The sequence below is a fragment of the Podarcis vaucheri genome (genome assembly GCF_965113315.1).
Source record: "Podarcis vaucheri genome assembly, chromosome: 13".
NCBI classification, from domain to species: domain Eukaryota; kingdom Metazoa; phylum Chordata; class Lepidosauria; order Squamata; family Lacertidae; genus Podarcis; species Podarcis vaucheri.
The window spans coordinates 15,869,491-15,881,933 of record NC_138751.1 but is presented as its reverse complement, the minus strand read 5'-3'; the positions used below and the strand labels follow the sequence as shown (position 1 = coordinate 15,881,933).

At 47.6% G+C, this 12,443-nt stretch overlaps 1 protein-coding gene across 1 annotated transcript in view; it reads left to right on the top strand.

The window, feature by feature from the left end:
* Positions 1-12,443, top strand: part of STX1B (syntaxin 1B) — a 56,253-nt gene that overhangs the window by 31,139 nt on the left and 12,671 nt on the right. The window contains exon 2 of the mRNA XM_082196798.1: positions 10,327-10,401. Coding sequence (XP_082052924.1) covers positions 10,327-10,401 — 75 coding nt within the window. The remainder of the gene's footprint in view (positions 1-10,326; positions 10,402-12,443) is intronic.

Genomic DNA, 12,443 nt, shown 5'->3' with positions numbered 1-12,443 from the left:
GGTTATCTGGAAGGCTTCTGGGTTAAAGGTTATCACACCTAATCTAGGCTTGCGCCCCAGAACCTCTCACTTTGGATATCAAGCACTGGACACACCGGTGGATACGAGGAACAACTGCCAAAACACACCCAGTTCCCCCTCTCCCGTTGTTATGCTGCCATTTCGAGAAGAACAAAAACGGGTCTTTTCTGCAACTGCACCATCTCCGAATGCCCCATCTCGCACCCAGACACAGCCCTGTTCTTTTTGAAGGGACATGAGAAGGGGAAGCGTGTGACTGCACGCTCCGCAAGTGCGCTGCCACGCACCCTGGCATGCGCAATCTTGCCACAAGAGCTGCTTTGATCTAGTGCTATATCAGATCCCACATGGGGTTGCTTGCAGAAAACTGACAATGCATGATAACGTATCTGGGAGGACAGTGGCTAAAGCGGAAATCTCCCCCCACCACACACAATGGGTCACATCTCCAGAAATGCCCTCACAAAGAACAGCGATCAAAGGGGACACTATGCAATAAAAGGTAAATGCCTCAATATAACCCAGAGAAGAAAAACACCACTTCATCACCTTTTGACCTGATGCTGGTTGGCAAGAGATGGCTAAATAATTTCTTTATAACACAGTCTCCTTCAGTATCGCCTTCATAGTATATTCCTAGGCAAGTTCCACCTCCTTTTTGTTTAAGCAGCAACTTTCAGACTTTGGGGAGTCCTTTGCCTTTCCAGAAACCGCTTTCTGTAGGACACTGAGACGGTGCAAAGAAATCTCAAGCATATTACAGGGTGAGCTCCTGCAGGATGGCTTCTGTTGTGTTGCTTACATCAAAATTAGCAAGTACATACAAATTAATTCTATGTAATCATATAATGCCTCATAAGAACCAAGCTTATCATCTTTATCTCATTCCACACTGTCTAACATTCTTAAAAGAGCACATGGCTGAAGATTACCCTGTGTTTTATTATTCCAAAACATAGCAAAAATACCCCCCCCCCAGTGTGATTGTCCATGCAGTGTGTCTTTCAGGGATCTTGCTGATCCGCTCATTGATGAAATTCTGGTGCACTACTGAATGTTGGGAAATAAATGGAGAAAACCAGTTAATCCTGAAGTCCCACATGTGTGGGGAACTATGAAAAAAAAATGGCTAACTGCCTGAATTCAAAAAAGTATGTTCAGGGCTTGACTCCCCTTTAGCCGAAACAGCCCCCAGCAGAGTTTAAAACACTGTTATTTGCAGTGTTTGCAACGTGTGCGAAATATAGGTTGCTAGATGTCTAAATGTCCCAGTATTAAGCTCTTAAAATGTGTTCCCTCTACCTCTCTTGGAGTGAATAGACCACAAACTTTAGTAAGTTTAAATGCTTTACTTACAGATCTCACTCACGCATTGTTCAATGCTGCAGCTGAAACAACACAGGCCAGGTATTATTGGTTGCGAAATACAGAAAGTATCTTCAAACATGGAGTCTGGGCATGGAGCACACCCATCTCATGTGTCTGCTCAGCTTACATGGTTCAAATGGGGGAGGGAGGGAGGGAGGGAGGGAGAGAGAGAGAGAGCTGAGCAGGAAACATCCCTTACTTCCTCTCCCCTTGGAAAAGAGGGGATGTGACATCACAGTCTAATCTAGTAGTTTAGAACTCTGTGGTCTTTAACCCCTTCACATACTAACTAGCATAGATGTGCATTGTTAGCTTTGACTGCAAAAACTCCCACACTGAAAAACCCCTAACTATCCTAAAAGACAGTTTGAAAGTGGGTGGAAGGAAGGAAGGAAGGCAGGAAGGCTTCTTTGTTTTTAAATGGCTAGGTAAAAACAGTCTGCTGTATAACAGGAACTGTTTTCTAGCATTCAGAGTAGACTTTACCAGTGGGCACCAGGTCTTATCATGAGTAGCTTCAACTTCCTGCTTTGGGACACTGTTGGGGAAGGGCCAAAGCTCTTCTTTGCCTGGAGAAAGGCCTAGGACTGGGAGAGACTTCTGCCTGAAACTTTGGAGTCCCACTGCCAGTCAGTGTAGACAGCACTGAACTAGATGAACCAATGATCTCACTTGTCATAAGGCAGCTGCCTATGTTCCATTAAAGACAGGCAAATCTCTGGCTGTTCCATACCCTCCAACATTTCTTTGATGAAAACAAAGATGTTGCCTCCAACATTTCTCCAATGAAAATAGGGACGTCCTAAGCGCTGTGGGTAAAACCTCAGCGCCTAGGGCTTGCCGATCACATGGTCGGCGGTTCGAATCCCCGCGGTGGGGTGAGCTCCCGTCTTCGGTCCCAGCTCCTGCCCACCTAGCAGTTCGAAAGCACCCCTAAAGTGCAAGTAGATAAATAGGTACCGCTTTCTAGCGGGAAGGTAAACGGCATTTCCGTGTGCTGCGCTGGTGCCGGCTCGCCAGAGCAGCTTCGTCACGCTGGCCACGTGACCTGGAAGTGTCTCCGGACAGCGCTGGCCCTCGGCCTCTTAAGTGAGATGGGTGCACAACCCTAGAGTCGGACACGACTGGCCCGTACGGGCAGGGGTACCTTTACCTTTTTAAGGAAAAGTGGGACATTCAGAGATCAAATCAGAAACCGGGGCGGCTTGTGTAGATCTGAGACTGTCCATGGAAAATAGGGCACTTGGAGGGACTGCTGACCCCCATCCCTCCCCTGCAGGGTGCCAGTTAGATTTTTCCACCTTGGGTCCAGAAATTTACTCATTTACTAATTTCCTTACACTTACATCTTACCTTCCTTCCATCGTAGAACCCTGTGGTTTCCAGGAAATCTTCCATTCAGACGCTGGTGGCCTTGAGACCCAAACCCTGCAGCCATTTCAGACCAAACTGAAATGGGCTTGCCTCTTGGTGGTTTGCAGTAGCCTTAGAGCAGTCTATTTTTGTGAAAGTTTCTCCCTCACCTTGACTGAGGTACTTTGGTGGCCGACGGAACCAGGCACGTTGCCTCTGTGCCTGCCTGCCTCCAGGAGGTCGCAGGAAGGTGTCACTGCGGTCCAGGAACAAGCGATGGAGACAGGTGCAAGCTCCTCTGTCGCAAGCAGCCAAACTCATTTCTCAACCTCTTGGCTAGAGCGCAATCTCCGCCTCCTACCACCGCCATCCATTCCCATTTCTCATTCCACTGTTGTTCTCATCACTTTGCATCTTTTGCTCTTTCTCTCTCTCTCTCTTTTTTAAAAAACCCCAAAATAAAAATAGTTATGCGCACTTGCTGTCAGGAAACCTGTCAGGAGAACGCGCCACCCCCTTTGCTGCACTGTAGCCCTGCCTTAATGAGGATATTCTGCCTGTCTAAATGGCTGTGGGGGGTGGGGGGAGATTTACTTATTTATCTAGAAGCCCAAATGTGCAGTTTGGGGAAAGCAAAGCCCTGCTGCGATTGCAGTCTCCTCACGTTCCTTATGACTGCAAACAAGGGGGGAGGGTTACAAAAAGAGGCCAAGTGTGGACAGCAAGAGGCCTTTTATTCGGTGGGCAACAAATCCCTTGAATGCCTTTGCAGTTGCAGGAAGGGGAGCAAGCAGCGAGACCTGTGAAGGCCAGAGGGTGAGGGACGAGTTAGGCCCACAGGGAGAGGCTGGGAAGGATGCATGCATAAGCCATTAAACTAAGTGGCTCTGTCTTTGGGCAGCTGTGTCTTTTTTTAGCCCATTATTTTGACGCTGTTGCGCCGGGTTTTCCTCGGCCAGGGGAGCGGAGTGGAAGCCGGGGACGCTGAACGTGGCACTTGCCAGTAGTCTGCGCTCTCTCTCTGTGTGTGTTCAAGAATAATGTTCATTATAATAATCTCGCCGGATTCCACGTCTGCTGGTGTCGCTCTGTATTTGAGGGTTGTTTGCCGGAACTCAGGGGAGCTCTCCCCCCCCTTCTTGTTGATTTTATTGGACTCCAGTCCTTCCAGCTGAGGCTCTAAACCTGGTGCCCTGGCTCCTAGCCATTCTGCCTCTTAACAAACCAGACTGCGCTTAAATAAGAGAGATGGGGAGGGTAGATCACTGGCTCACAGCTCAGCTTCCCCCTCTTAACCCTTCCCCCTGCTTTCTGAGAATTTGCCATCGCACAAAGAAACCAAGAGCCCTGGTTTCCCTGATTATAACCTATGGTTTCTAGAAAAAGCCCTGTTTGGTTTGGTTTTGAATCCAGCTACCCCCACTAAGGCTGAACAGGTACAGAATCCTGCACCCTTATCACTCTCTGGAATGATATTTATGCAGACAGAGAGCCTCTGAAGCTTGCGTTCTTATTTTTCATCCGCGTCCTGAGCAGATGAGAGACGCTCCCTACCAGCGTATAAATCTTGTCTTTCATAAAAAAAAGTTATGGATCTGGGGTGGGACGAATTTAGTGTTGCCAGCTGCATGACAGGTGACTCCCAATAAGTGCAGGTGATGAAGAAGAAAAGCTTCACCTGTTGACCTTTTTACCTGTAGTGTCATTGTTCAAACCTCAGATGGGAAGTCGGATACACACACACAACCTTACCCCATAATATATATGTTTAAGTTGATGAAACCCATTTTGGCCAGCTTTGCAGCCAATCTGGTCTCTGCCCTCTGCTACTGCAATCTCATTGGCTAGAAAGCAGCTTAGTCACTCTGGATAGAGCGAGCCTGATGGCCAAAGAGCCAATCACACTTGAAGGAGGCTGGTGGTGTGAGCTTTTCAGGCATGCAAACAAAGGTATCAGAAGCAGCCAATCACGCTGGAAGGGCAAGCCTATGAGAATCCTGATCTTTTAAGCAAGGGGAAGGCAGTCGCCCAATCTGCTGTGAACGCAGGCTTGCAAGAGACCTGGTAGAGGGTGGAGGACTGCCAATCAAATCTGAGTAGCCTGCAGACAAGCAATATAAAAGGCTAAATCATTCCTTCGTTCTGGTGAGGAGGTCTGATCTTGCTAGGGATCTGACTTTTCATCTCCAGGTCCTGTTTTTGATGTGTGCATGCTTATCTTTATAGTCTGGTTTACAGTGATATTTTCCTGCCTGCCTTTTAAGCTTTTGATAACCTTGACGTCCGTTTAAATGTACGATGACCCTCAAAGACATGCCTAGCAAGGAATACGGACTCTAAAGGCACATTAAAACACCCCCACCACACCTGAGCAAGTCTTGGCTTCCTCAGGGCCTGGATGGGAAAATGCTTAGGTAGCCCTCTGCTAAGCCCTGCTGAGTATGTAACAGATAAATATCTATGTCTGTTAGCTGCAGGCACCAACAAAAGCTGAGTCCTTCTGAGCATCTCCTTCATTCAGAGGAGACCTAGGTTTGAATCCTTTGCTCACTGGGTCACCTTGGGCAAGTCGTCTTCAAATATCTCAAGGGCTGCCACATGGAAGAGGGAACGAGCTTGTTTCTTCCTGCTCTGGAGGGTAGGACTCGAACCCATGGCTTCAAGTTACAAGAAAGGAGATTCTGACTAAACATCAGGAAGAACTTTCTGACAGTAAGAGGTGTTTGACCCTGGAACGGTCTCCCTTGGGAGGTTGTAGACTCTCCTTCCTTGGGGGTTGGACTAGATGACTCTCAGGGTCCCTTCCAACTCTATGGTTATGACATTCTAAATCACAACGTAGCCTCAGCGCAGGACCAGTTTTGGGATTAAACAGGGTTACAACTGTGATGGCTAAATAAATAGATTCCATTCCTTCCATCGCTTGGGTATCTTTCCCCTCATAGGACTCCTTGAAAACAGAGGGAGCAGAATGTTCCCAAACTTTGAGCCTGCCTTCTGAATCAAGATTGCCTCTGAAGTGCCCTGTGGCTGCTTCTGAATCATCCAGATCTTGCCACTGTTGCAGAGGGACGAACCATTTGCCTGGCCTGATAGGACCGTTTGCCCATTCTTGCCAGGAGACGACCTTGGCCTGCGTCTCCTTTCGTCATGCAAATTAGCAACCTGAGCAGCGTTTGAGAATATATGGGGGTGCCAAGCATCCAAAGCTAAGGTAGGTTAATTGCCTGAGCCAGCCAGGAATGACACAGAACATCAATGCAAATGGCTCTGGAGAGGAGCCAGTCATGCGCCCAGCATCCAGCCACATGGTCCAACAGGAAGATGGCTAGAGGATCAATAGGCTCACTATAGAATCCTTATATTCAAATAAAAGAGGACAAAAGGAGAGGTGATTGGTTGTACTTGGACTATAAGGTAAAGGCACATGATACAGCAACCTTGCTGAAACTAAATAGGTCTAGTCATGCCTGGATAGGGGATGGTTTGAAACCCTGTGCATTATTATTATGAAACCCTATGTTTAGTAATTATATTATATTATATTTTATTATATTATATTATATTCCCTGTCTTTTTCCTTTACATGGGCTCAAGGCATCTTACAGATAAAATAAAAACAGCTAAACAGAGGGGGAATAATTAAAAATAATTTAAACACTAATAAAGTCAACACACACACTATATATGATCTATTTAAAACATACAGATAATCACAATAAAAACAGCACGGCACTAGCCCTTTCATTAAAAGTCTAACTTCTCTAGGGAGGGAGTTTCAAAGGCTGGGAGCAACCACCGAGAAGGCCCTCTCCAGCCGCCTTGGGGATCTACAGTTGCAGAAAAGTAAATAAATGTGAAGTAAAATTAAACTTTAGCAGTGTTTCAGTAACATGCTTACCCACTGTGGTCTCCTAGCCTCCCCTGTAGTATTTCCCCAGTGGACCTGCTGTGATTCTGACTTCTTTTCCTTCTGCTCCTTCTTAAAAAGCTGCTAGCCCTCATGACCATAGAAGAAAATGTTAATAATCAGTGGGCAATGTTGCCAGTGCTTTGCTGTCACTCTTTACATTCCTAGTTGAGAGGATGGGGTGGGCAGCTGTTACTCTTTAAATGGATTTAGAAGTGGGAAAGGGAAAATGTTCTCCCTGTGGCCCGCAGACAAGCAGACAAGCACCAATCCCGCCACAACTCCACCTCTCTCTGTTTGTGCGTGTTCCTTCCCGCCCCCTGCCCCCGCCTGCCCCTTACTCAGAAGTTGGGGGGGCAGGAACGGGATATGACAAGGGACCACGATTGGTTTGACATCCGTGGGCCAGTGTTGCATCTTCTGAGGAAAACCAACCCTTTAAAACCATCACAGAACCTTCGACTGCGGAAAGAAAGGAGAGGGGAGGGAAGAGGCGAGGGTTTTTATTCTTATTTATATATTTTATTTTGTCCTCCGTGACCAGGCTGGTTATTTTGGGGATGATGGTTTTCCTGGAAGGAGAAAAGGAATCTGATAGTCTGCCGAGGTGATGTGGCGCTGCCCCCAAGCCACCCCGCCCGGTCTCTCCGTGCACACGTGTTCCCAGCACACTGGAAGTGCAAGCGGCTGTTTGTGTGCATGTGTTATTATGTCACTGTTCCAGCTCGCTTAGCTGTGACCTTGGACGAAAGGAGAATGCGATGAGAGAGCTTCGTCACAAACTGCCCTCCAGGAGACGGAGCCAGGCACTGGTCCAAAACACAGCTTCTCCCTCCAAATCCCTCTCTCCAATTCCTTTCCCCGTGGTGCCAGGCCAGAGAACCTTCTCCATCGCTATTCCTTCCCCGCTGCCCTGATCGCCAGCTTTCTCCTGCCTTGTGGAGCAGCGCAAGTGGCAGGGAACCGGGGTGTGTGTGTGTGTGCTGCCTTCCAAGTGGCTGAGCCCATCTCCCTCTGACTTGTCGCCTCAGGTTAAATCGAGTTTTGGGGGGTTGCACTTATATAAGAAGAAATGTGGCATCTCGGCTGAGAAGGCAGGGCTTTTTTTGGCCTTGACAACTGCTACAAGGAACTATGGGATATGGAATGGGAGGTAAGGGTGGGGGAGATGGACAGACAGACCACAATTTAACTCTTAGTTCTAAGCTGCCGTTCACATAGGAGATAACCACTTCTGGACTTTACGTGGAGCACCCATGATTGACTTTCTTTCCTAAACTAAAAAAACCCAAAATGCTCTGCTCCTAGAAAGCCAGCTGTTAAGAAAGGCTATTGTCTAGATTTCGTTGATAAGGAAGTTTTCTGTGTGAGGGTTTTTTTTTCTTCTTTCTCATGTGGAAATGTTCAACCCGAAGATGCCCTCAGATCATCCAAAGCCCCTCCAGACTGGTGTGTGTGTGTGTGTGTGTGTTGCAAATGTATCCTGCCACATGCCCATTGATGCATGAGTTGTTCATTGGTGGTGAATTTATACCCGGTGGTCCAAACACCAGTCCACTTCATTAGTGGTCCTGTAGTCTTTGCTGGGGGGGGGGTCTTTGCTAGACCGCTAATGAAGCAGACTGGTGTTTGGACCATTCATCACCAATGATGCATCAATGGCATGTGGCAGGATACATTCATTAGTGGTCCTGTAGTCTTTGCGCTGTGGGTTAAACCACAGAGCCTAGGACTTGACGATCAGAAGGTCGGCGGTTCGAATCTCCTCGACAGGGTGAGCTCCTGTTGCTTGATCCCTGCTCCTGCCAACCTAGTAGTTCGAAAGCACGCCAAAAAGATCAAGTAGATGAATAGGTACCGCTCCGGCGGGAAGGTAAACGGCGTTTCCGTGCACTGCTCTGGTTCGCCAGAAGCGGTTTAGTCATGTTGGCCACATGACCCGGAAGCTGTATGCCAGCTCCCTCGGCCAATAAAGTGAGATGAGCGCCACAACCCCAGAGTCGGCCACGACTGGACCTAATGGTCAGGGGTCCCTTTACCTTTACCTTAGTCTTTGCTGGGAGCTGTCACATTGTCATGATTTGGAGGGGCAAAGCAGGACATAACGAACACACACTTCCTGGAATATAGCGGTATAATAAAACGTTGCGGGATTTCAGGAGGAAGTTATGAGACCGGAAACAAAGCAATATGTATGCCCTCAAACTGTTGCACCTGCAAACCAGCCATGAAAGTGAGATTGTGAATAACCACCCCATGCCATCATGAACACAAGTCATCATGACCACACAATTAAAAGGAACCTTGGAGGCTGGGCCTGTCTAGTCCACAAATAGTCCCCCCCCCCGCATTAGGCAACTGTTTGTGGTATTTCTTTTGGGTTCTCTAACCCGACTCTTCGCTCTGGAATGGAAATGAGGCCTTGTGGGATGGAAGTGTGGGGAGCTGGGTCTCCTGGGTTTTCCTTGTAGATCCAAAAGGAAACTGGATGCATTTCTAGAAAACAGGCCCTCAAGTTTTCTCCTCAGCTCTAGGACCCGGAAATGGGTGTAGCTTCTTGGAGCAAGAAGGCCTGATTCCTGGATTTCATTGCCAGTTTGAGAAGATTAATCTGTTACTTCTCCCTCTTGGGGTTTTAGACAGTTCTTAATTTTTAAAATGTGAGTTGTGACATTTCAAGTTTGCCTAGTGGGAGCGTGTTCTATGTTCCCCGATCACCCTGTTTTTAATCCCAGATGTCCAGGGACCTTATCCACACTTTTGTATATTCCACAGGAATCAGTTGACGAAGGGTGGTTAGCAATATTCTTTAAATAAATGAATAGGGGCTGGTTGTGGTTAACCCATAGCAAAGCAGACATCTCTGCATGTGGTCAGCTACAGTAAACTCTTCATTATTGCTTCGCTTATTCCAGGGCTGAGCCTCAGAATTAAAAACGAGGTGGAATGAACCCAAAGCATGTAGCAACCACAAACACTCCTCCATCTCTTCCTTCTCACTGAATATATGGCATTTTCCTGGCTCCCCCGGTCATTCCCTTTCTCCCTAACAAACTTTTGCTGAAGGGTGTGAAGTCTCACACTTGCCCTTTCAATCATGTTTTCTTGGCTTGTTTTCTGCTGAGGATGGCGATTTCGTGTTACGAGATTCATAGCAATGGCGCCTTTCAGAAACCAGGGCTATCTGATTTTTCCTTTCTGATGGTTGGCAACATCTCTTACTTGGGCTAGGAAGAGGGGATTCATCCCAAGCATCTTTACTTTTTATGATGCCGTATGGGCTAGGACGAAACTGCTGCTCTGCTCTACCGAAATACAGATAAAGAATCAAGAAGTAAATTCAAGAGGCAAATCAGAGAGAAAGAATGAGGCCTAGGAAGGAATATGGATATTTGCAACAGAAACAAGGGCCTGAAATACTGGTTGGGGGAGTCTGCTGAGTGTCTGTGTGCATCTGCTTAAATAGGGGAGAAGGGGCAATTGGGAAAGGTTAAAAGCTTGCTGCTTTCCCCCAAATGGTTCCCCCTCCCACTTTTCACTGTGTAGTGAAAAAATGGCAATTGGCTACATGATATGTGTGCTTGGAAACACACAGAAGAGGAGAGCACCAGGGTATCTTTGAGGACAGAGCCAGGAGGGTGTCCTAACCTGTGGAAATGTTGTCTCTTGGGCAGGCCAAAGACAGCGACGATGAGGAAGAGGTGGTGCATGTGGACCGAGACCATTTCATGGATGAGTTCTTCGAACAGGTAAGAGGAAGAACAGCCTTGAAGGTGTCACAGCAGCATGGTCAGTGGTCGGGGATGCTGAGAGTTGTGGTCTAACATCTGGAAGGCTGCAGATCCCCCATCCCTGGCCTGGACCTTGGTGGGGCCTCTTCTTTGGTCTGTTGTTCTGCTCTCATTTATCTGGTGCTCTGCTTGAATTACAACAGTGTTCGCCAACCTGGTGCCTTCCTGCTTTTTTGGACTACAACTCCCATAAGGGCTGGGGCTGATGGGAGTTGTAGTCCAAAGCAACTGGAAGACACTCGGAGGGGTGAAGGCTGCACTACATATTGCACCAAGTCCTACCCCTTGAGTAATCATACTCCTTTCCGGCTTCTGACATCTCCCCAGGTTTTGCCCATATATTTTGAAGCTTATCTCAACAGTCATGAGATCTTGACCAGTGGCAGAGAACCTGTGGCAACTCCAGATGATGCTGGACTGCAGTTCCCATCATCCTTGCCCTTTGGCTCTGCTGGCCTGGACTGATGAGAAATGAAGCCCGACAACATCTGGAGGGCAAAGGGTCCCTCTCCCCTTTCTGTAGAAGCTTAACTTCTTGAGCCATGGCTAAGGGAGGTTGCACTCCTAAGGGAGGTTGCACTGAAATATAGCTTAAGAATCCATGGCTCTATAGGCTAGCCTTTGCAAACCCGGCACCCTCCAGTTTTTCTGAACTACAACTCCCATCATGTCCAGGACTAATGGGAGTTGTAGTACAGAACATCTGGATGGCATTGGGGTGGCTGATTTGGCATATTGCAAGCTATACTCATCACTTGTTTTAACACTTGATGTCTACTACAGTCGTACCTTGGAAGCCAAACAGAACCTGTTCTGGAAGTCCATTCGACTTCTGAAATGTTCGGAAACCAAGGTGTGGCTTCCAATTGGCTGCAGGAAGCTGCGCCAGATGTTTGGGTTCCAAAAGAATGTTTGCAAACTGGAACACTCATGTTTGGGTTCGGGGCCTTTAGGAGCCAAAACGTTTGACTCGCAAGTTGTTCATCAACCAAGGTACGACTATACTAGTAAATACTGTTGTCTCGTTCATGTGGCAATCAGCAAACACATTTATTTCTTTTAAAAAACAAGTTCTCTGAGGTCTGTAAAGGGCACGATAGCAGCCTCTTTAAACCTAGGCTTCACCCAATCTCTCTCTCACACAAAAGCAAAAGAGGAGGAATGAGGGGAGGGGAGCTAAACCTCCCCCCTTGCCTGCTTCTTCTTCCCCCCAGCCCCTCGTCTGAAGCATTTCCCCCTTGGTCAAAGAGACAGACCACAAGGGAGTCAACGGTGAGCAGGGAAGGTTACACCCCCTCTGAAAACTAAACCCCCTCACTCAAAACACATTATTTAATGATCAGGGCACAGATTTAAGGAGACCAGCTGGCGACCTTCTAGGGGTTATCTCCAACTTAAATTTCCTCAGATTCAGGGGTGCCAACTTGAATAAAATATTGGGGGGGGGGGAGATAAGCCCTGACCTGCATAATCAATCACAAGATGTGTCACATGCATACTATTTGAATGGCCCATCAATTTTGGGGGGCCCTGGTCCCCTCAGATATTTTATTGGGAGGGCCAAAGGGGCCTCGGCCCCTCGGAGTTGGCTCCTATGCTCAGAGTAGACTTACTGAAATTAACGAACCTCAGTTAGTTGTGTTTATGCATTTCAATGGGTCTACTCTTGAGTAGCATTGGATACAACCCTGGGTTTCAAAGCGTAAGGGAATGGAATAGTTTTTGAAAGGGGTGTCTGTGTGAGGGAGGGAGGGAGAGATTCTACAGTTTAATGTTTCCTCTTGTTTTGGGTTTGGTACGTCATTCCTCAGCCGTGCCTGAGCCTATTTGCCTCTGAACAATGAGGTCCTTTCACGCTGGAGAGCTCTTGCTTCATTAGAGAGTCTGAGAACCCGTAAAGAGGTCGGTTTTGTGCAGCAATACATACTTCCAGCTCCCAGACCGCTGTGCGGAAACCAAATGGCTGCCAGGATTAGAGAAGGTGGCCACCCTTGTTCCAG